General features: G+C 34.9%; 4 protein-coding genes across 5 annotated transcripts; 2 read left to right on the top strand and 2 right to left on the bottom strand.

Moving 5' to 3' along the window:
* Positions 1-211: 211 nt before the first annotated feature.
* LOC145205241 (calcium load-activated calcium channel-like) lies at positions 212-2378 on the bottom strand. Its single transcript, XM_080077913.1, has 5 exons — positions 2256-2378; positions 2114-2191; positions 1508-1685; positions 1017-1161; positions 212-620 (listed from the first exon to the last, which is right to left on the bottom strand). The coding sequence occupies exons 1-5, from the start codon at positions 2314-2316 to the stop codon at positions 525-527; spliced, it is 558 nt and encodes a 185-aa protein (XP_079934039.1). The 5' UTR covers positions 2317-2378; the 3' UTR covers positions 212-524.
* Positions 2348-3686, bottom strand: LOC145205240 (Golgi to ER traffic protein 4 homolog). The gene has a single exon (XM_080077912.1). It carries the CDS (start codon positions 3598-3600, stop codon positions 2650-2652), a length of 951 nt encoding a protein of 316 aa, XP_079934038.1. The 5' UTR covers positions 3601-3686; the 3' UTR covers positions 2348-2649.
* Positions 3687-3918: 232 nt separating this feature from the next.
* On the top strand, positions 3919-7165 carry LOC145205238 (nibrin-like). Its single transcript, XM_080077910.1, has one exon. It carries the CDS (start codon positions 4731-4733, stop codon positions 6873-6875), a length of 2145 nt encoding a protein of 714 aa, XP_079934036.1. The 5' UTR covers positions 3919-4730; the 3' UTR covers positions 6876-7165.
* LOC145205236 (protein PTHB1-like) lies at positions 7152-21203 on the top strand. 2 transcript variants are annotated; one of them, XM_080077906.1, is made up of 23 exons: positions 7152-7337; positions 7621-7762; positions 8753-8931; positions 10030-10204; positions 10516-10594; positions 10662-10749; positions 11454-11679; positions 12135-12316; positions 12428-12507; positions 12568-12615; positions 13346-13448; positions 13998-14105; positions 14175-14315; positions 14969-15058; positions 15728-15885; positions 15961-16113; positions 16599-16784; positions 17239-17367; positions 18091-18202; positions 18270-18357; positions 19494-19546; positions 19617-19670; positions 20638-21203. In XM_080077906.1, exons 1-23 carry the CDS (start codon positions 7226-7228, stop codon positions 20763-20765), a joined length of 2814 nt encoding a protein of 937 aa, XP_079934032.1. In that variant the 5' UTR covers positions 7152-7225; the 3' UTR covers positions 20766-21203. The 2 variants fall into 2 exon arrangements, with proteins under 2 accessions (XP_079934032.1, XP_079934031.1); XM_080077905.1 differs by having other exon boundaries at positions 19605-19670.
* The last annotated feature ends 329 nt before the right edge of the window (positions 21204-21532 follow it).

Genomic DNA, 21532 nt, shown 5'->3' with positions numbered 1-21532 from the left:
GTGTTCTTTCACCAGAGCGGACTCAACTAGACCCTGTCTTTTTGGTCAAAAGTGCGAACATTTGATTTTAAACTTTTGGAAGGATATAAAAAACGTTGGTATTAACTTGTGTAGAAGATGTACATTTGTCATATCATACTTCAATGTTAGGTGCATAGCTGTTTAAAACTCACTTAACATTCTGCCTCACAATAAACACAAATTCTGCAAACTGTGTTTTTTTGGCAATGTTTTGAAAGTCTTTTATTTTGGCCAATTTACATATCAAACACAAAGCGAAAAAAGAACATCCGAAAAACGAATTTTCTATGCAAGGAGAGTTATAAAGCACACACAAATAAAGTTGTAACCATATTGCAATCTATCATTTCTCTTCAGGAACTTGCAACCTAGTTCAGTCCACAAGCACCAGAGGTATTCATAACAATGTTACATTGTATTAGCAGTTGCAGGCATTTGATCTCATAAATATGATTTGCAAATCATTAGGATAAAATATTTTGACACACAAGTTATTGCACTACTCATTTGCTACTTGGTTGAGGAGGTTGAAATAAGCCCCCACCACTTTGTTTAGCAGCAGCCCGAGATGGAGAAAATCCTAGAAGTTTTTGAATATTCTGAAAATAGAAATATTTTAAAAAAGTTATTAAAATTTTGTTTAATGAAAGTAGTTTGGCAACCGTTTGCATAGGGATGGGCCAAGTCGAGGCACTTGGTACCGAGCATTGCCGTTTTAATGCTCAGTCGAGCAGTTGCATAAACTTGCATTAAACCTCCAAAAATTATAACATTTGCATATTTTTAAATGGTGACAAAGGGCGTACTTCTGGAGCCTGTACAGCTTAATACACCACTGTGACATAAGGGACTTCGGAAAGCTACAAATCTAGTGTAAAATTTGAAACATTTTTGACGTCACATTGAGCGTGTTCAGCCGAGAATTAACGTGAGATGCTCGGTGTTCGACCAAGAGAACATTTGCAGTTGTAGTGAATTCCTACGATTGCATTTACCTGTCTAATTGACATGGTGCTGAGGATGTACAAAAATATAAATGAACAATCAGTGAAATCATCCCCCATCAATCCACGATGTGATATACCTTGAAACAAACTGATTGGAAGAAAGGGCAATTTTGCAACAACTTTTCCTTCAAACCTAAATAACAAAAAACAGTACAAACTTAAAATTGTGTTGTTGAATTCAATACAAACAATACAGCTACTAGTCTACTGTTCTTTTTATAAAAGCATCAGTATGCTCAGATAAGAACCAAGCAGTAATATGAGATGCTTGTGTACACATTATATATAATTCAAGGTTCGGCTTATTCTAAGGGATCATGTTCAAACACAAAAGCACACAAGACTCTGTAGAGAGCTTTTTAGATCATTAAAGTCAAAACCAGATTTTAGTTTTTTTGGTTGTACATTTAAGGTTTAGAAAAAAAATTAGAAAATTTCATAAATCTGCCCTACAAAATTACATTTCTATGAAAACTTACACTGAACTGAGAGTTCCCAGTAAAGCGGTAAAGCAAAATCCTATTGCAAACATTGATTTCATCCGAACAGCAGATAAATCTCGACTGTTGCTTTTCAATTTTTCTTCTTCAATGTTTAATCGTCGTTTCTGATTTTTGTTCGCAGCTGCTTCACCCATGGCCTCTTTCCGTTTTTCCACTGCAATAACCAAGCAATATATATTTTATCTGGTATAAGTTTTTTTTGTAGCATTAAAGTTACTTTGTTTTTTGCAAACATTTCACTGTTTCAAAATAAAAACAGACACAACAAACATACAAATATAATGCATTGTGACCCAGTTTCTACTATAGTTTATGCCCAGTTGTGGCATCGAACAGAATGGGTAAGGCATGTTTTTTAGCCTGTTACTCCCAACAAACTGGAGTGTCGTGGGGGCGACACTAGCAATATGGTCTATCTCTTGTCACACACTGCACCGATGAGATCTTATAGGTCAAAACAGTGTGCACTATCTGCAGCTTATATATAGTGCATCCTAATTAAACTTTACTTCAAACACTTAAGATAATATAAAAATGTTTCTAAATTGCATGGTACAACTCGCGCTTATTTTATATACTTACGCTTTTTGCTTTGTCTCTCAACCTCTTGCTTTAGCTTCTGAAACTTTTCTGTTCTGTATACCATAAGCCATGTTAGTCCTAAAATCACAGAAATTATAACAGTGAATTTTAAAGGATAAAATTATTGCAAAAAATCACCTACCTTCAGCAAGCAGTGCTGTTATGACTGATATAAATACAATCAACAGCCCATCAGCTAACATTTTAATACACTAACTTAAAGTATCTACACACCTAGCAATAAAATTCATTCAAAAACACAACAAAGTAATTTGGTTGTTCAAAAACCATTTCATGTAACAAATTATAAAATGTTGCCAATTAGACACCATTATTAAACCAATAAAATCTGACAAAAATTCAACTCAACTAGCGTGCACGAAAAACACCAACCACACTTTTAAGTACTGTGAAGCAAATAATAATGTATATCATAAACCAAACAAACAGCCTTTTATTCAGTTAACGCCAATACCGGAAATAAATTGAATTCTGTAATCTCTACTGTGGATAATATTGTAACAGAAAAAAAAACATTAATCTAAATCTTCAACAGTCATTGATGTAACAGGACTTGAGACATCAGCAGGTTTTTCACTTTCATCGTCAAATAATGTTTGCATAAAGTTGTCCAAAAATCCTCCTTTACCCTTTTTAGAAGAAGGAGCTACCCCAAAATAGTGCTGTGCGATTTTTTCCAAATACTCCACATAGAGCAAATCTCTTTGCAAAACAACCTGGTACTTATCACACAAAATCTCAAACACTACAACTCTTCCATCCTTTACAGCCACCAAAAGAAAAAACACAAAGTTCATTAAAGGATATTTGTAAGGCGGGCCAGACAATGCTTGGGGATGATGCTTAACGTATGAATGAAAACAATCGTTTGCTGCTTGGGCCCGCTGTATGCACAACAACTGTAAAACAGCTTGGGTTATAAACATATCAACCTCGCCAGGTAGTCCGTGAGCATGGGCAAACTCTTGAAGCATGATGCCGAACTCTTTCCCAGCATCAGAATAAAGGAAATGTTGCCTTGCTTCATCAAACATGTTTCTTTTCCAGTAGTTTGTGGCAAAAATTTCCCTGATTTCTTTATTTCCAGTTTTTGGAGTACTAACACAAGTGGATGACCACACAATTATTCTTGAAGTAAATGCTTCCAGTTCACTTAAAGTGCTGGGCATGTTTTCTTGAATTTTTCGGATAATTTCAACGTCCGCATTTTGGACTTCATTTACATGCTTCTCCAAAGATTCAACGTAGAGCAAACTTAAATGTGCCGCACTACCGGGCTGTCCTTTTTCAAACAAGTATAATGCACCACTGCTTACAAGGTTCCTTGCTTCTTGAAAACACTTTTTGGAGTTGTATCGATAGTAAAGTGTTGTGTACAACTGGTGTGTTTCATAAAAATTTTCAGCTTCTTTGCTTTTCTTTAGTTTTTCCTCAATCCTCTTAATTGCACCTCCAGTAATACTCATTGTTCTTCTTGATCAACAAATTTACATCACTTCTCCATCAATTGTTTTAATAAATGCTGAAAAAATGTTTGTTGATATTTACAATAGTTACAGTTTGTTTTACACAGCAAGTAAAAATAAACTAAAAATTTCAATAAAACTAACCAGAAAATTCTAAGATAAATTGTTACATTTGTCTGATCATAAAGAAAAGAACAAACAAATAAATATTTACGATTTTTAGTTACCTAGATAACTAAATAGTTACAAAAACTTTTTTTCAAACGATCTCACAATGTTACAAACATTAGGATTTGCAAATATAGGTCCACTAAAACAGGAACCAGCAGATGGTTCCTTATTTCATTTCGAACCGAACAGTTAAGAAGAGAACGCGCACGAAGCTATAGCGAGTTTACTGAATACTTTTGACTCGTTTACCATCATCTTAAATGTGGATCTTACGCACAAAACAACCCCTTTAAGATCAACACACTTTGGGCTGGCGTTCTTTAACTGGCAAAGAAAACCAATACCGAATTTGCTTCTGGAAACATCTTACGAAATGCGATTGCGAATTCAAGAGCTGCCAACAAGTGAAAACAGACACGCTTAACTGTTGCCCACAGAAATCGTATTTTTTTGGGGTCGAATCGACGTGATGACGAACAAACCATGGAAACCCAAGGGTCCGCATTTTCACCAAAACAAAAAACGTTTATCAGTTGCCCATTCACGGTGAATCGTTTTTATTTAAAACTACAACATATTTGACCTGTACTGGAAATCTGGAATTGGAGAGACTGCAGCGTGTACAACTGCGGTTGCGTACTTATTGTTCTTCCTAATAATTGTTTTTGGACTCTTGTGTCGGTACTTTGTTTAATTCGCTGATAAGATACGAATATCACAACGAACACATCTTTGTTCTGTGTTGATAGTTTCGTCTTACTCGTTGTGAAAATAACATAACCCGCCGGTTGAATAATTTTCTGTCTTGTTTATTGTTTATTGTGGTGATGTTTTGATTTGTGTTTGTAATTTGTACCAACAATTCCGACCATTGAAAGTACTTTTATTTCAAAAAACTTAATTCTTTTTCTGTTTTACGTACAACAGACAAAGCTGCCTCGGGCCAAGGGCAAGTAAAAATGTTTATTTTAAAATCAGCTGATGATGTTTCTGCCAATATTGTTGTAAAAATTCTTCCTGAAAAAGTTTACATTTGTGGACGAAAAAATGCAGACATAAACATCCCTAATGATTCATCTGTAAGCAGAAAACATTGCACAGTACAGCTTACTGCTAATGGAAAAGGGTTGCTTGTAAAAGATTCATCAAAATATGGCACGTTTTTTGCAAAAGATGTTAAAACAGGAACGGATGTGCACAAAATTGAATACACACGAATAAATGAAAAAGTGGAACTTTCAGGCAAAGATGTTCTTCGAATTGGAGTGCTAAAATCTGTTTTTCATGTGCAATCAAATGACACAAAATCTCCAGTTGTTGTGCATTCAAAGCTTGGTAGATCTGCTCAAGTAGAATTGGAAAAGTATGTTAAAAAGCTTAACGGCAAAGTAGTGAAGACTTGGTCAGATGATATTACCCATCTTGCTATGAAGGAAGTTGTTCTAAATGTAAAAGTTACACAAGCTTTGGCAAGCAATACTCCAATCGTAACCTGTGAATTCTTCAAAGCACTTGCTGAGGCCTCAGAAAGTTCAAATGAGGTCAATTTGCCAGTATGTAATGATTTTGTTCCTGAAATAGCAGATGAAGGCTTGAATAAAAATGAGTGTTCTTTTGCACAAAATGTAAACCGTTCTAAGTTATTTGATGACAAGACAATTGTATTTTTAAGTGATGTGCAATTTAATCGCCTAGGGAACACTTGCTCTTTAGCTGGAGCTTCTGTATTGCTTGCTAATGACTCAAAGTTCAACTTTACAATCATCTCCAATGACAAAACAATTGTGGTGAGTCTATCCCCTGAAACCAATGGTTTACTAAAAGAAAACTTGTTCGAAAGACTTCAAGAAACAATGATCGAATCTAGTTCAAGGTTTATTCAGGCGTTTGAAATTGGCCTTGCTTTGCTGTATTGTTCAACGGAAATGTACTGCAACTCTAAATTTGACCTTCCTCCTGATGGAACGTTTACTAGTGCTACTTTGTCTCAACTCCCAGGGACCTCTGTATGCATGTCGCAGAATGTAACAGGTCCGCAAAGCACCACAAGTTTATCGATGTCAAGGGTCCCGGAAACAGCTGACATAGACATAACAGAAACAGATGTTATTCCTTCAACCAAAGATGTTGTAAAAGAAACTGTACAGTCAAGTTCTCGAAAACGTGCTTTAGACTCGGACACAAGGGCTAGTAAAGTACCTAAACGTTCAAGTGATGATGAAAATGTTTTACTTGATTTAAATCAAACCAAAAAGAAGCCCAAGCCAGCACCCAAAAGAAAGCAATCAGTAATTAAGCCTGTAGATATGCAAAGAGATGACACAATGCTATCAAAAGTCCAAAGTGAATCTGCACATGAGAAGAGTTCAAAAACTAAACAAGTTGTAGAAATTAGCGATAATGAATTGGATGACCTTCCGGACAGTTGTATTGCGGATGATAGTTTGTGGACAGACACAACTTCAGCAGCACAAAGCCTGAAACTATATGAAGAAAAAGATGATGATCTACCCTCAAAACCTGAATCAGTCACTACAAGCTCAAGTCACTACAAGCCAAAAGACCAGCACAAGGTCACAGAAGTGCCCCAAACACCGGTTGAAATGCAGGGTTCAAATTTCATGCCGCAAGTAATTAAACAGGAGGCTGTAGACGACAGTACAATACCTGGAACTGGAGTAAAGCCCATGTCATCTGTAGTAAACTCACAGATTGGTGAAAAATTTGGCTCACAAGTTCATATAAAATCAGACTCTATTACTTTCGATGCAGATCTACCCTACAAGGACCTTATGAAAGTTGTTCATGTATCTCTTGTAGTTGGCCCACGGAAAAAGAAGTCTTCCTCAGTTGACAATGGATCCGGCATCAAAAACTTTAAAAAATTTAGGAAAGTTTTTCCTACATATTATAACAGTGGCTCTCAGACCAACACTGTCCAGTCCATGGAGCCACCAAAAATTATTGGAGGCCGAGACCTTTTTGCACATAATAATAGAATTGAAAATGGTCATGTGATCGATGACTGGGCTTTTCCACAATCACAACCGGAATCACAATCAAGTCAGGATCGCTTAAATCCATTTAAACGTTTGAAAAAATAAAAAAGTCATATGCAACACACTGACAGGTTACTTGCATATACCAAAGACTCTTTTTTACAACCATTGCTGTATTAAAGCATGTAAAACCTGGTTTAACAAATATGTATTGTTTATAGGCAACCGTCTGATTTTTTAAAAGTTGTTGGCTTGATACTGCACAAATGGTTCTAATTTTGATCAATAATTGTGTAGACCTAAGCATCTTTGATATTCCAAATTTATCTTGAATGCTATAACTACTGTGAAAAACTATGTTCCTATTTCTAATGGCGTTGTTTCCATGCTACCAGGTTGCTTTAGGGTAAACGCTTTGTTTCTTGACATGTTCTGAGCCATATAATAAGCAAGCCATGTCATTATTTCAAACCAATGAATGGTGGGCCAGCAATCAATCACTTGGAGAGGAATGTGGTCATGGTTGTCTTTGTGTCGCAAATATAGACAATTCCTCTGATGGCCTATGTAAGTTATTGTAACCACTTTTTTAGATTCATATTTCTATTATGCTGTGCATGACTTTGATTAATACAAAAACCGTTAACTGAGTGGCGGTTATGTACAGATTGTTGCTGCCACAAAATTTACGCAAATTCAAACATTGTGCCTTTAAACAAATAGGGTTGTTAAATTGAAATTACATGATAAAAAGCTTGAATTTCCTTATTCTAATGTTTATAACACAGTGAAGCTTTAAATGCTGTCTTAAGTAGTGCAATTGTTGACATTTGTTTATTAACTATTTCAGGTAAAGTTATCACCGGATCCTATCAAGGAATTTTACGGATGTATGCACCCACTAGTGAGTCCTCTCATCAAGCACATGATGTTTTGATTGAAATGAGTTTACAGCTACCAATATTACAGTTGGCTGCGGGAAAGTTTAATTCGTAAGTTGTTCCATTTATTAGATCAAAATTAACCAAAAACAAATCTAACCAGCAAATGATTATGGAAATGCACTCCCATTTTGTGAAAAAAAAACTACTCTGCAAGTTATAATTTTTGTAGTTGTTAACCTTTGTAGATGAAAACAGTGGTTTAAAAACACTGTTATATCAAGGGTGGTACTAAATTCCGCATCATACACCATGTCACTGCATAATACCTTATATCGCTTAGAGCAGTGGTTCCCAACCTTTTTTTAACGCGACCCAAATACTTACCAAAATTTAGTTTTGTGGTTTCTCGCGACCCATGGACATGTTATTTTAGTTGTATTTTTGTCTGTAAGTTGGGAAAGCTTTTTGAAAATTACTATGCCAGTTTAGCAAATCAGTAACCTTATAACGAACAAACGCTGTTTTTTTTTACGACCAAACATTTCCATTTATTCCGAACTTGGAGCTAATGAGGCATTATTAGCCAAACAACGCTCTTCTGTGAGCTAACACATCACTTTATGACATCACAAACAGTTTTAACCATTATCACGACAAGTTGTGGTGAAGTTGTTATTGGGCAACAATTTAAAGCCCTTGGGTAATATAAAAGTAACGCTACGAGGTGTCAAAAAGTAGATGCTGTAATTGTCACTAAAACAAGCGACCCAACAGAATGTTCAGGCGACCCAACTTTGGGTCGCGACCCATAGGTTGGGAACCACTGGCTTAGAGTGCCACATGGTGTGTGAAATGTAAAATACAAGCCCTAACAAGGATCAATTCGAACAGTTTCTAGTGTTTTTTTGAATTACAAACCCTCACCCAACCAGAATAGTTCTAACTGTGAGGCGGTTTCAAAAGGCCACAAAAATAATAATTTTTGCAAAATCATTTTTATGTCCTTACCGCCTGCCTATTTAATGATAACATGCAGTCCCATGCAGTATTAATTACTACCATTATAACACCTTGCTACAACAACAAATCTTATTGCAGAGTGTCTCCTGATCTCCATTTAGCTGTGTTACATCCACGCTTGTTGGTGGTTTATAAAGTTTCGATGAGTGAAGGTGCCATTAATCATGGAAACCAGTATAAAATGGATAAAGTGTACCAGCATAAATTGGAGAGGACAGCAGCTAACATGACATATGGTCCATTTGGAGGAGTTCAAAGTATAAAAAGTTGCCTTTTGCTTAGATTTGTTTGATAATGTTAACATTTTGTTTGTTTTCTTTTTATCCTTGGTGTGCAGACAACTCCTGACTACATTATGCTCACAATCAGTCTACAGCAGTGGTTCCCAACCTTTTTGTAGTCACGGACCCCTTTTATAAAATTTATCGGTCCGCGGACCCCCAACGTAATTTAGTCTTTTTTCGTTTCCTTCATTCATTATACCTATACGTTATTATACTTTTTTGGGGGCAGAATTGTAATCAACCTTCACAGTCCTAATAAGGTTCTGTACTGTAGCAGTCAATGCAACAAAGAGATAAGTTTTTTGGTGTACAATACTTAAAACAAAGCACAAAGAATTCTATTGTTAATGTATGTTGTGATGTCACAATGGACGAACAATCACAAGTTTTTCTTGATCCAAGGATTTGATAAACAGTTTGCACTCAGATGCAGGATTGTAAAAACGGTTTGGGAACTTAAAAATATTGTACTGTTGTTAATACTACTACAAATGTTTGCCTCCACATGGACCCCCTGAAACCATCTCACGGACCCCTTGGGGGTCCGCGAACCCCAGGTTGGGAACCACTGGTCTACAGTTTAGCTTCCTGTTTTATTTTCGACTTAGAGAGACTCAAATTAGTTCAACCTATTTATTTCACTTGGTTATAGCAATGCCATAAGTGTTAGCTTAGGGAAACACAAGTGGACGGGAGTAAAACCCATGATCTTGTGAGCACAATTGATCACTCAAGAAACCACATATTTTTTTTTTATGTTTTTTTTATTTTTTTATTTTTTTTTATTTTTTTATGTATATAACTCATATGTATGGTATAGAGCAGTAACAACAAAATTTGTCAAATCTAGAATAAACTAACTAATAAAATAGAATCACCAGTGGAAAGTAGTGTATTGAAATGGATTGCCTGTAGAATAAAAACAAGTTTATGCTTGACTGTTGAAAAAATTAGATTAATATTTTGCAATGCTGCAGTTTTTAGGTGAAATATGTGTGTGTAATTGTCCTAAAAAATTTGGTGTTTAGGAAATATTTTTAGAAAATTAAAATGTTTATTGATTTTTTTCAGACCAAGATTTTATTTGTGTTCAATCAATGGACGGAGCTTTATCGATATTTGAACATGAGACTTTTACTTTCACACGTTTTTTGCCTGGATTTTTGCTCCCAGGACCAATCTGCTTTAATCCAAGAACTGATTCTTTCTTGACAGTTTCATCCAGTATGTTTCTTGAATCTTACAGGTAAAATTTCAATTGTTTTATTCGCACAATTGAAGTATAAGTTGCATAAAATCTGTGGCAATGGTATAGGACCAACATTAATTACAAAGCATTAAACACCCAGAAAACTGCCAGCTTAATTTTCCTTTTCAAGCATCATAATATATTGCTTGATTAAGGTAAATTTGAACCCAGTTCTTTTTTGTGCATGTATATTAAACATCCATTTGCCAGAAGAGCTCTATAAACTTGACATAATGCCTGGCAGCAATAGCTCATATATGTATTTTAAACTTGTTGTAAAAAGTCAAAATTCATATCAAACTTTTCAGCTATCAGGTTTTGGCAGTTGCAACAGATTCTAGCAAAAAAGAAGAAAGTCAATCCATGGCAAGTGGAAAGAAAATCACTGTAAGTAGAAACTGTGCCTTGAATTTCAAAGGATAACAACTTGAGTAATGTTTTAACACCATTACAGGTTGACTGGAAATTTAACCTTGGAGAGTTTGTATTGGAGATTGTAGTCCTGCAGTTATCAACAGGAAAATCTGTGATCGTTGTATTAGGTAATCTTTTGTTATGTGTTGTTAGTCTTAGCATGATTCTCCTTATGCTTTAAGATCTTTACTATATTTGACATAGTTTATAATATTCAGATGAATTTGGTTCATCATATTACCAGTTTGCCAAATTTAGATGATACAGCTTATAAATGACAACCAAAAAACCTTATTACAGACAACTGATGCTATTAACCAGATTAAACAGACAATTTTCTTAACAAGGGATGGTCTTAACAGCTCCCAACTACTTTTTTGCGACCCTCATCAGACCTCAGAAAATCACTATTATTACCATAAATGCTACAATAGCCAAAAAATCAATGTTTCAAAAATTTACTATTCTTAAAAGTTTACAATGCAGCATATTTAAACACTATCATTGTTCAACCCAATCAATCTGTTATCGAGAATAAATACTGACAAAGGTAATTTTTATCGTATTGTGTGTCATAAGTCAAAATCACTAAACTTTCTGCAGCTATTCAGATTCTTGTTGTTTGTCGTTATTCTGCATTCTTTTTAATTCGCTTTTTGTGGCTCCTTGCACACTTGAAAAACTACCTTTGGCCCTGACAATAAAAAGTTCCTGAAAAGTAATCAAGTGAACCCCTCAAAAAAAAGTTTGAAAACTGTTTGAGTAGTTAGTATCTAGGTGTATACTGTTCTCCAATGAAAGACTTGTAAATAAAAGGTTTACCATTTTTCAGGTGAACGGGCACTGTTCTGTCTTGAGGAGTCTGGACAGTTACGTTTTATGAAGAAGTTTGAGTACAATGTGTCCTGTTTTAAAGCACTTGTTTCCAGCGAAAGTGATACTATCCGAACAATAATTTGCACACATTCCCAACAGCTCCTTGTGTATGATAATGTGAAAATGAAATGGGCAGCAAAACTAAGAACATCTCCGAACAATTTGGCCATTGGCAATTTTAAGTAAGGCTTTGTTTAATGTTAAAATGCTAAAATTGTTGTAGGCCATATTTGGTCATATTAGGCAGGGTTTTGCGTAAAAAGTGCAATTTTCAGTTTAAATTTTAAAGCATTAAAAAAAATTTGTCGGTTTTTCAGGATTAACACAACACTTAACTAAAATTAGATTAAAGCACACATTGTCAAAGGAATAGTTATGTTTACGATGTAACAAATAAATAAGTTTTCTATGTTAAGTAAGTAAGGTTGTTCACCGGAATATTGAAGAATGGTTGTTTAAAATGCAAAATATTACTGCCACTAACGGAAACCCCATTAGGAAAGTGACTTAATCACTTTTTATTCACATTTTTTTTCAAGAATGTTCTGTATTGTTTTGGTGAAAAACTTAAAGTAAATTTTTCAAACTTCAAAATTACTAGTTTAAAATTCTCCAATCATTTATTTACATTCGGCAGAGACACCAATGGTCTACTTGTCCTTTTGAATGAGTCCTGCCAAGTATCATGTTGTTTTCTTGGCACAGCACCAACAATATTCAGTCTACCAAGATCTAAACAGCGTGAAATTGATATTGGCACACTTGACGAAAGATTAAACAAACTTAATACTGTTATTGCAAAAGTGCAGTCTACTCAAGGTCAACTTTTTACCATTTTTGGTTGTTGGCAATACTAAGATTTGAATTCTACAAATGTCTTAAATTTTCTTTAATTTATTATTATAATTTTCCATATTTTTATGCTTACAGGTGATGTGATAATATCAAAAAAGGAAACAGAGGACTTAAAAGTTTCTGTAGAAGTTCCTAAAATACTTGACAAAAAATCAGTAGGTTTCATATTACAGTGCTAACTTTCAGTTTTTTAATATAATTTTTTGTCGTTACAGGCAGCTTCAAAATATTCAGGGCCAGAAATTCCATCAATTTCTGTTCAGGTATAATTGCTGTTTAACTTAAGCTTATTATAATCCATAGGTCTTTGTAGCATAAAAGCTGAGATTTTTCTCTGCTTAAGTGTAATTAACTGCACTTCTTTTTTCGCTGGTTTGTTTCATGCATTTGATCAAGAAAGGGTGCTTCAAATTTACACACATGTTAGTTAGTTATTCAATGTTGATCCTCTCATAGTTTAGGTTGTAATGACCCAGCGGTTTACCCATAGGCCACCAAAACATGATTTTTTTGAATTTAAAAAATGATTGATGTTACTAAAATTCATAATCCAGGAGTTTCGTGGTTACAGGTTAATCCATTTTAAAGTATTTAAACCATTTTTTGACTTTTGGTTGGATTCACTCATATTTTTACATGAAGAAAAGCTTCCTTTCTACGTTTCTAGTATAATTTCAGAAATCTCATGCACTTTTATGTACAATTAAACTGTGAAAGGCTTATATCTCTGGCTTGTGCTTCTGACCTATTTATGTATTCCTGTTTCAAAGTTTTCTATATGTGTTTTTGTCGGTTTTGACATTTATCTGATGAAAGTTTGCAAAAGGTGTATTAAATTGTAATAGTGTTTCCCTAAATATTTCTAATGACACCCAATTAAGGAAGCACAACTATGCATAACTAGTACATGGATGATCAATGTTATTGTTTTGTAATGCACAAAATCTGGGCTGATTTATTAGTATATTTAGCACATATCTGTTGGCATTGCAGGTTTTGTTGAAAGTGAATCGTCGAGTAACCAATGTTCAGTTGTCTATTGAAAGCAACCCAGCTATCCACTGCACACTTCAACAACTTTCACTTCAAGAGCTCAGTAAGTGGCTATTGTCTGAACAGTATGAGGTAATAATCGACTTTATGAGATCACTTAACACATTTAGTACTACTTTGTCAAGGGGGTCTAACCTACACAACTTTTTTAAGTGTAAATTTATTCCTATTTGACATAGTTGGCTCACAACAGCATGTTTATGTTAAAATTTGCACTTTGAGAGGACCACAATTTTGTAATTTTGTGATATTTATTTGTAACAAATCGAAAACATTACAAAATTTGGATTTGCTCTTTTTACAAGGAATCAGTTAAATATATAAAACCAACTTAATTTTTGAAACCTTTTTTTTTGCATTTGCCGAAACGTTTGAACAATAAAGTATGTCGCTTTTTACGTCTATTTGTGCCGTTATTTTCACCATTTTTTTTGGTTTTCAAAAAATGCTGTAAATTTTATCAAATTCCCAAGTCAGTATCTTTTTACAAAAATGGCTGCCTTTTATTTTGTGTACATTTTCGCAAGACAATGCCTGCAACTTAATGCTGCTTAAACTCATGTCAATTTTTTTTCCTTTTATACTCATTTAGCTGAAAGTGAGCACCCACCATCAATTCGACCAGCGTTCTACCTTCGTCAAGACTTCGTTCCTTCATATCTATCTCAAGATGTAACAGTGCACTATCAACAAACCACAGGTAGTATGAACTGGATGAACTACTTAGTCTTAAAAGCATAAGTATTAAACACATTATATTCTCCTACAGGTATTCCTAAAGTTGCTATGGCGACTATAAAGCTTCCCTTACTGTTGGTTGCCAAAAATGCCGCCCCTGTGAAGAAGTTGGACCACCGTGTGACACTAGAGAGCAACATGGCTTGTGTAAACTTAATGGAGATATTTGCAGGTATGAAAAATCAAAGTGTGTTGTTTACATAGCATTTGCCATTTGTTTTAACTAGTAACTGTTTGACTGGTTGGAAATACATTCCAAAGATAAGAACTGGTTCAGACTTCAGATAATAGAAAAGAGTTACGAACACAACCTTCAAACAACCATGACCGATTTGAAAAACATAATGTACACGTGCAGTGGTAAATCTTTTCTTGTTAATGAGATCTCCTTTCAAGTAAAGCAATTGCGACGATTCAGGGTCATTAAAATCAGATTCATTTTTAATATTTAGGAACACTATGCACGGACTTGAAAAGTAGTTTAATCATAAACATTACTGCCAAGGTAGTGGTGTATATAGAATACATCGTGTAGACGTTTCGACAATCTCTGTTGTCATCATCAGTACAAACGTCTACACGATGTATTCTATATACACCACTACCTTGGCAGTAATGTTTATGATTAAACTATTTTTAATGTTGTTTTCAGACACTCATGATGCTTATAAAAGCGAAATGCATTTGTTTTTTGTGAAACAAATAAAATACAGTGACCGATTTAGTGGTTTTTATGCTGAATTTTCTTGATACATGTACAGTAACAGAATATATGGTTTACAATTTGATTTTTGTGGTGGGATTATTGGTGTGTTCGTTTTTCAGATTTTTGTTGTGAAACCAGTGGACCTCATTGCATAGGTTTTGAATACTACAGTGGACCAAAAGCAACAATTCTAACTTCTAAAACCTCAAGTAAGCAACAATACTAGATTCAGTACATATTTACCACAGTATAATGCTACTGCTACTGCTGCTATATGCAGTAAACCCATTGTTGCACGATAGAGCATCTATTGGCATCATGAATGCCATTTAGTGTCAAAAATAATAAAGCGGGTATAGGAAAAACACATAAATTGTCTGATTTTTACAAACTGCAGAGCTTAATCTGAATTTGATTGGCCAAGTGAGGCTCTATTGCAGGGGTCGGCAACCTTTTAAGCGGCATGTGCCAATTTACTTGTTATTTCCATGTGGTAATGACTTCGTGTGCCAACATTTTTTTAAACAATAATAGTTTGTGCCAGCTGATATCAAATAACGAAAAGGCAGAGCTGTTTGTGCATGTAAGGCTGGATTTTAAGATTGGCATGATAAAAAACTGTAAACAAGCAGTGTAACAAGGCAAATTACTATTTTAATACAAACACGCAAATCAGCTGGCATGCCATGAAAAATCACCTTGCGTGCTAAGGTTGGCATGCATGCCAGGGATTGCCGACCCCTGCTTAATTGAATAACAATGGTTCGGACAACATGTGTTTCATATGGACTCTTGATAGAAACTACCTTAATTCAGATCAATAACTACCCAATAATGATACAATTCGAATAACACTCTATTTTGTAATGTTACTACAGATCGATACAGAGTACAGTGTGATACTTATGATGGTCTATGGTTGATTACAAATGAACTTGTTGATCGACTGAGAGCATTAAGACCTGACATTCACTTAACTGTACAAGATCAACCTAGTCTAGAGGAATATGCACATTTAATCGACCTTCACTATCAGGTATGATTGTGAATTTGTGTAAGAATACTTACTTGAAAGAAAATATTCTAAAATGAAAAATTCTAAATATTGCAGCTTCGTGTCACGAGAGAAGAAATTCGTCTCGTTCTCGAGCAGCGAGCTTTACAGTTCCGAGCAATTCAGCGACGACTCCTGTCAAGATTTAAAGACAAAACCCCAGCACCTTTAAACTGTCTCGATACGTTGTTAGAGGGAACCCACACACAGGTGAACTAGGTTATCCCCAAAAATGTTGAATTGTCTTTCCAATTACACCATTTTCTAAAGTTTAATTGCAATTGATCACACTATATGATACTACATGTTACCCCATGGTAATGCACATTTAATAAACAGAAATACCTAACGCAAACTTATAATTTGAGGACATATGAAAGTGCTGACATGGGGTGTTTGGGTTGGAGTGAAGGTTTATAAAAACAGATATAATTTGGTCTCAGATACACTTTTAGCAGTATTATGTGGTTTGTATGCAATATTATGCAGTGTTTAATACCACCTAATTTTACTGATTGTTTCTTTAAAAAAATATATTTTAAGGTACACACAGACATGTCTTAAGTTTCCATTTCGCAATTAACTTTTTTGTAATGTAAGAAATAAAATAAAGGACAAGATTTTGCTTTAATTTGACTATGTTAAAGCTCTTCAATTTTTTAAGTGGTAATTTTGGGTTCTATTCTTTGTTACAGATTTTAGCAGTCGCTGATGCTTTGACAGAAAATGAAGAAGCTTTGAAAATGTGTTCCTGTAGTTTAAGTTCAGCAACAAGACTTATTGTACTGTTGTGTACATTGTGGCGCGAACTCTCAGAGGGTGAAGCCGAAACTTTGTCAGCTGTTTTGTGTGTTAACCAAACATACAACAAAAACAATATGGTAATTATAGGTCCCCCTTTATCGATTTTTGTCTCATGCTGGTTTTGTTTCATGTGTTTGGTCAAGAAATAGTGCTTCTAACGTATTCAAATTTACGCACGTGTTAGTTAGTTATCAAAAGTTGATCCTCCCAAAGTATGACCCCAGAATGATCTGACCCACAGGCCCCACAACCGTGGACAGTTGCAACTGTAAAAGACCATTTTTTATTCTAGCTTTTCGAGTAGCAAGGACAAAAGGATAGCTCCTTCCTAAAACTTTTCTGGAATAAATAACCAAACAATATTTAAAAATGGAAGAATTAATATTGTCCCTGAAAAAATACTTTCCCTATTAGCAGTCTGTTCACAAGCTTGCTGGTTTCTCTAAAACCCAATTAACACCTTCAAAAGTTTTTAGTACACACAGTCTTAGAGGAAAGATTGCTTTTGTACATTTTATTGATTACTTGTAGGGTTGGGAAGAGATGGTGGACATAGGGATTACTTCTCTTCTCCGAACCTCCATGTCTTCCAAATCAGGAAGAGATCCTAATGTCACTTCTGCACAACATAGCGTCGAGTTTCCACTTGATACAGCTAAGGTAAATATTGTTTTAGTGTCTTCTCGCATTTGTACTGTTTTTTGTTTAACCCACTACAACATTTTTTTATAGTAAATGAACCAACAAAAATCTGTTTTAAATTTCAATAAAAATTTCTATTTGAATAAGGGACTGATGATGAAGTTGGGGCAAAATGTATTTACAGTAAACCTTGGTTAAATTGGATCAAAAAATTTGCCCAGATTAGGTAAACATTGGGATCAACTCATGTGGATTAGTACAAGTCTTACGCTTACTGCATTACTAGTCATTTGTACCTCAAGTTTTTTCCGAATTAGGCAAAGATCCGGATTAACCAAATTCAGTTTAACCAACTTTTACTGCATTATAATTTCAACTTCAGCAGCTAGCTAATATAGCATTTAAGACAGAGATGCCCTCTATTAAGATCTTTTGTACCAGTTTAACAAAGGTCCTAAAATGAGCACCTAAACCGAATTCTCACTTTTTGGGCAATTTTTTGTGCACATTACAGCCCATCACCAATTGCAGGCATATCTGGTTTATCACAAAACTGATTTACAAACCTTTTTATGCAAATAATCACTTACTGTGATTAACCGGACTGTCTTCTTGACAAATGGCCATGGGTAGGATTTACTATCTCTATATGATTAACCAAATTTTTTGATATCTAAAATGGTAGTATTTAGCCTAAATGGTTGCACACTACTTCATAAAGCTTCTTTATTTGTTTCTTAGTTAAAGAAACACTTGATGATTCTAATGGACAAACTGGCAAAAGGTGCACATTTGCCTTCATCTAACACAAAGAAGTCAACAAAACCAAAGTACATTGAAAAACCGAAACAGGGTAAGTTGTGAAAACTGTTTCAGCATGTTTTTACATTTGCAATACACTTGAAACAATATATTTGCAGTTCATTTGAAGAAGACAAATGATGTGAACACCTTTTTTGATGATTCCTTCACAAATGAAATAGATTCAAAAGAAAATCCTTATGCGAAGTACGTTGAACTACATTTTGTTTTTGGTTGTTCTGCCACAGGGACCCCTTTCATTAAGGGAGTACATATTTTGTTTGTAAACGCAAGAGTTGTTCAACCTAACTCAAGTTTTGCTATGGTGAGCATGCAGCACATGTAGTGGGATCAGCCTTAAAGTGTTAATGTAGACCAGCAATCATGGCATGCTCATTAACAAATCATAAGGCGCCGGGTCCATTGAAGGCATGTTTTGCCTTTTGGGAAAGCTTGGAAAACCAGGTTGATTCAGTATAATGCCTTCAATGGACCTGACATACTATGATTGATGCATTAGTATGCTGTGGATGCTGGTTTGCATGAATGCTTTATGGCCGATCCCAGTATGTGTGTATGTTCACCTTAGCTCAGTGGTTCTCAAACTGTGCGTCGCGACGCCCTGGTGCGTCGTTTCAATTTTCCAAGGGCGTTGCAAAAAAGTTTTGTTTCGTGGCTTTTTGTTGTTGTATCAATAAACCCAACTTTAATAATAAGTTTTCTCATTAACTTTTATTTGCTGGTGCGTCGCAAGTCCAGAAAAACTTGTCCAGGGGCGTCGCAACAAAAAAAGTTTGAGAACCACTGCCTTAGCTGATCAATGATCGAACTGGGGTTTTCCCTACTCTGAAGTTGACATGTGCAGCATACAAGGCAGGAAACTGTGCTTGTGATTGAACTTTTAGCAGTTTCACCACCGAAGCTCAGTAGCTCAGCTGGTAAAGCGCAAGTCCCGGGAAGACTTCTGTTGTGGGTTTAAATCCCACTGCAGGGTACATTTTTCTAGCCTATGCCTTCATATGGGGATGTTTAGAAGGCCAACTTGGTTTTGTACAAAGCCTTTAATGGGCCTGGTGCAGTAGTTCTCAAACTGTGCGTCCGATGCCCTGGTGCATCGTTTCAAATTTCCAAGGGCGTCACAGAATAGTTCCGTTTCAATTTTCTAGAGGCATCGCAACAAAAAAAAGTTTGAGAACCACTGGCCTGGTGTACTATAATTCAAGTTTATTATAGATATTTGTTGTACACTATGTAAAATTTCAGCCCAATTCATCCACTGATTACTTTTACAGTCCCAAAAATGTTTAAAACACTTAAATTGTTGTTCTTATTTATTTTATTAGTCTTGATGGAATGCTTCCCCCGGACGACCTGGTCTATAAGCATGGAAAAAAAGGTAGGGCATGTCCTGAGTTTTATAAAAACTTATTTATTCATTGAATGTTAACTTGTAGTGGACTGTTTAGAATCACCCAATTACTCCACAATTCCAAATGGAAATTTGGATGAAGAAGATGAAGGTAAAGAAAAAAAAAACTATTTTTTGTAGTGTAGCTCAGTGCTCTTCAACCAGTGTGCACGGTGCACCCTATGGTTCACCAAAATATACATGGGGTGCACCAATACAAAAAGGTATACAAGGGTGCATCACAAACTTTTAATGAACCATTAATATTTGACTTTCAGGACATTAGAAAAAAGATCTAGGGTTCAACTGATGTATAAATGAACCTCTGTATTTTTTAAAAATGTTGATGTCTAACACTTTCAGTGCAGTTGATGTATATCTATGTCAAAAGACGTTTTGTTCTGAGTGCGGATTGACTTTAATTTATGTCAACCGCACTGACAGTGTTGGATATGATGATATGCAAAATTATTTTTCATATTGCGTTTTACCACAGGATATCTTTTAAGTAAACAGGGTGCACGAGTTTGTCACAACAACTTTTAGGGTTCACCAAACCCAAAAAGGTTGAAGAGCACTGGTGTAGCTCACCAAAGTTGTTGACATTGAACTATGTTTTTCATTGTTTAGCTAATACTGGATGGATTACCAACACATTTACTGATGCATTATTTAAGTCACTAATCTACTACTTATTTTAATATTAAAGAAAGTTTAGATGGGCCGAAGCGTTTTTGCCAAACACCCTGTTTTTGGCAATACAATATTCTGGTTTTCTTGAACCGAATTTTGGTAATAAAAAAATCAAGCATAATAAATTAGAAATTTTTGTTTTTCCAAAATACTAGCATTTTCGGATTTTTCTTAGGACAGTTTGACACAACAAAAGTTTTGACTGACCTTTATAATATTTTTGCTTAAAAGGAACTATGACTTCCAATTTTTTTATAAAAAACATGCCTCCACCTAATTTTTGAGGTGGAAGGTACCGTCCGGGGTAAGAAAGCCTTATTTAGATATTCAAATGTTTTCTTAACATTTTTTTGAACCAGTTAAACACTCAGAAAATATCCATTTAGATTTACCCCTGTACAATGGAGACCACTTGCAATATGAAACACCGTTGGATGTAAGGCTTCCTCCCTCTGCTATCACAGATGACATCGAGTCACCGCTGTATTATGAGGACACAGACATATTCTCCTAACAAACATAAAACAAAGTTGTTAGGTGCAATACATACTTCAAGCCTGTAGGTTTATTTGGTTAAGATATATTTTTGATACCTTGGTTCTTGGTGCTCATTTTAACATATGTGTCTTCACATTTTCTGTTGCAAGTTTGTTTTTCTCGGAGTTTGTTTAAAATCTGAAATTGCAAATCTTATTTTTTCATTTTTGCTTCAAATAACTTCTGGTTCTATTCATTACCTAGTTTAAATCTTAATCCACAAATAGTCCTATCTCACTGGTTTTCATATATCTTCTGTATTTTTGCGCTTGCACTGGTGCTTTTACAACTGTGCGTTTTGATTAGTTCATGAGATTGTTTATTTTTCCACTGTTCTCTTGTATATTGTGCGATCTACGCAAACCTGTATTGTCTAGTTGTTTTGTTTTTGTGTCAATATACATCGTTTTCTTGTGAGCTGTGGCAAAGGTTTTTTGTAGGACCACAGTTTTTGTTTTTACACGAACCTTATTAGTTTCTAAAGGTTTGATTGTCGCCTATGAATTTTTGGTTACATTTCATGCTGGGTTAATAACATAAAATATTTTTTAGGAATTTTAAGGAAAACGATACGCAATAAAAGTAACACTTAAATTCGTGGGTATGAATTGTAAACTGATAAATTTTCTTCGATAAAAGGACGTAACAAAGTTTCGAATAAAAGTAACAGCTATGATTTACGTTTCGGAAAAAGGTTTTAATAGAAATCATGGACTTTTACGCCAACCGTTGTGAACGCATGCA

The sequence above is a fragment of the Phallusia mammillata genome, chromosome 8 (genome assembly GCF_965637545.1).
Source record: "Phallusia mammillata chromosome 8, kaPhaMamm4.hap1.1, whole genome shotgun sequence".
NCBI lineage: Eukaryota > Metazoa > Chordata > Ascidiacea > Phlebobranchia > Ascidiidae > Phallusia > Phallusia mammillata.
The sequence above is the reverse complement of the archived record's forward strand: the minus strand, read 5'-3'. Positions and strand labels throughout refer to the sequence as shown.

Coding starts and splice junctions, on each gene's coding strand:
- LOC145205241 (XM_080077913.1), bottom strand. CDS start 2,316: ATGTTAGCTGATGGGCTGTTGATTGTATTTATATCAGTCATAACAGCA. Junction 1,686..2,113: donor TGAGAGACAAAGCAAAAAGC/GTAAGTATATAA, acceptor TGGTTATTGCAG/TGGAAAAACGGAAAGAGGCC. Junction 621..1,016: donor GCACCATGTCAATTAGACAG/GTAAATGCAATC, acceptor TTCTATTTTCAG/AATATTCAAAAACTTCTAGG.
- LOC145205240 (XM_080077912.1), bottom strand. CDS start 3,600: ATGAGTATTACTGGAGGTGCAATTAAGAGGATTGAGGAAAAACTAAAG.
- LOC145205238 (XM_080077910.1), top strand. CDS start 4,731: ATGTTTATTTTAAAATCAGCTGATGATGTTTCTGCCAATATTGTTGTA.
- LOC145205236 (XM_080077905.1), top strand. CDS start 7,226: ATGTCATTATTTCAAACCAATGAATGGTGGGCCAGCAATCAATCACTT. Junction 7,338..7,620: donor CAATTCCTCTGATGGCCTAT/GTAAGTTATTGT, acceptor TAACTATTTCAG/GTAAAGTTATCACCGGATCC. Junction 12,616..13,345: donor TTCCATCAATTTCTGTTCAG/GTATAATTGCTG, acceptor TTGGCATTGCAG/GTTTTGTTGAAAGTGAATCG.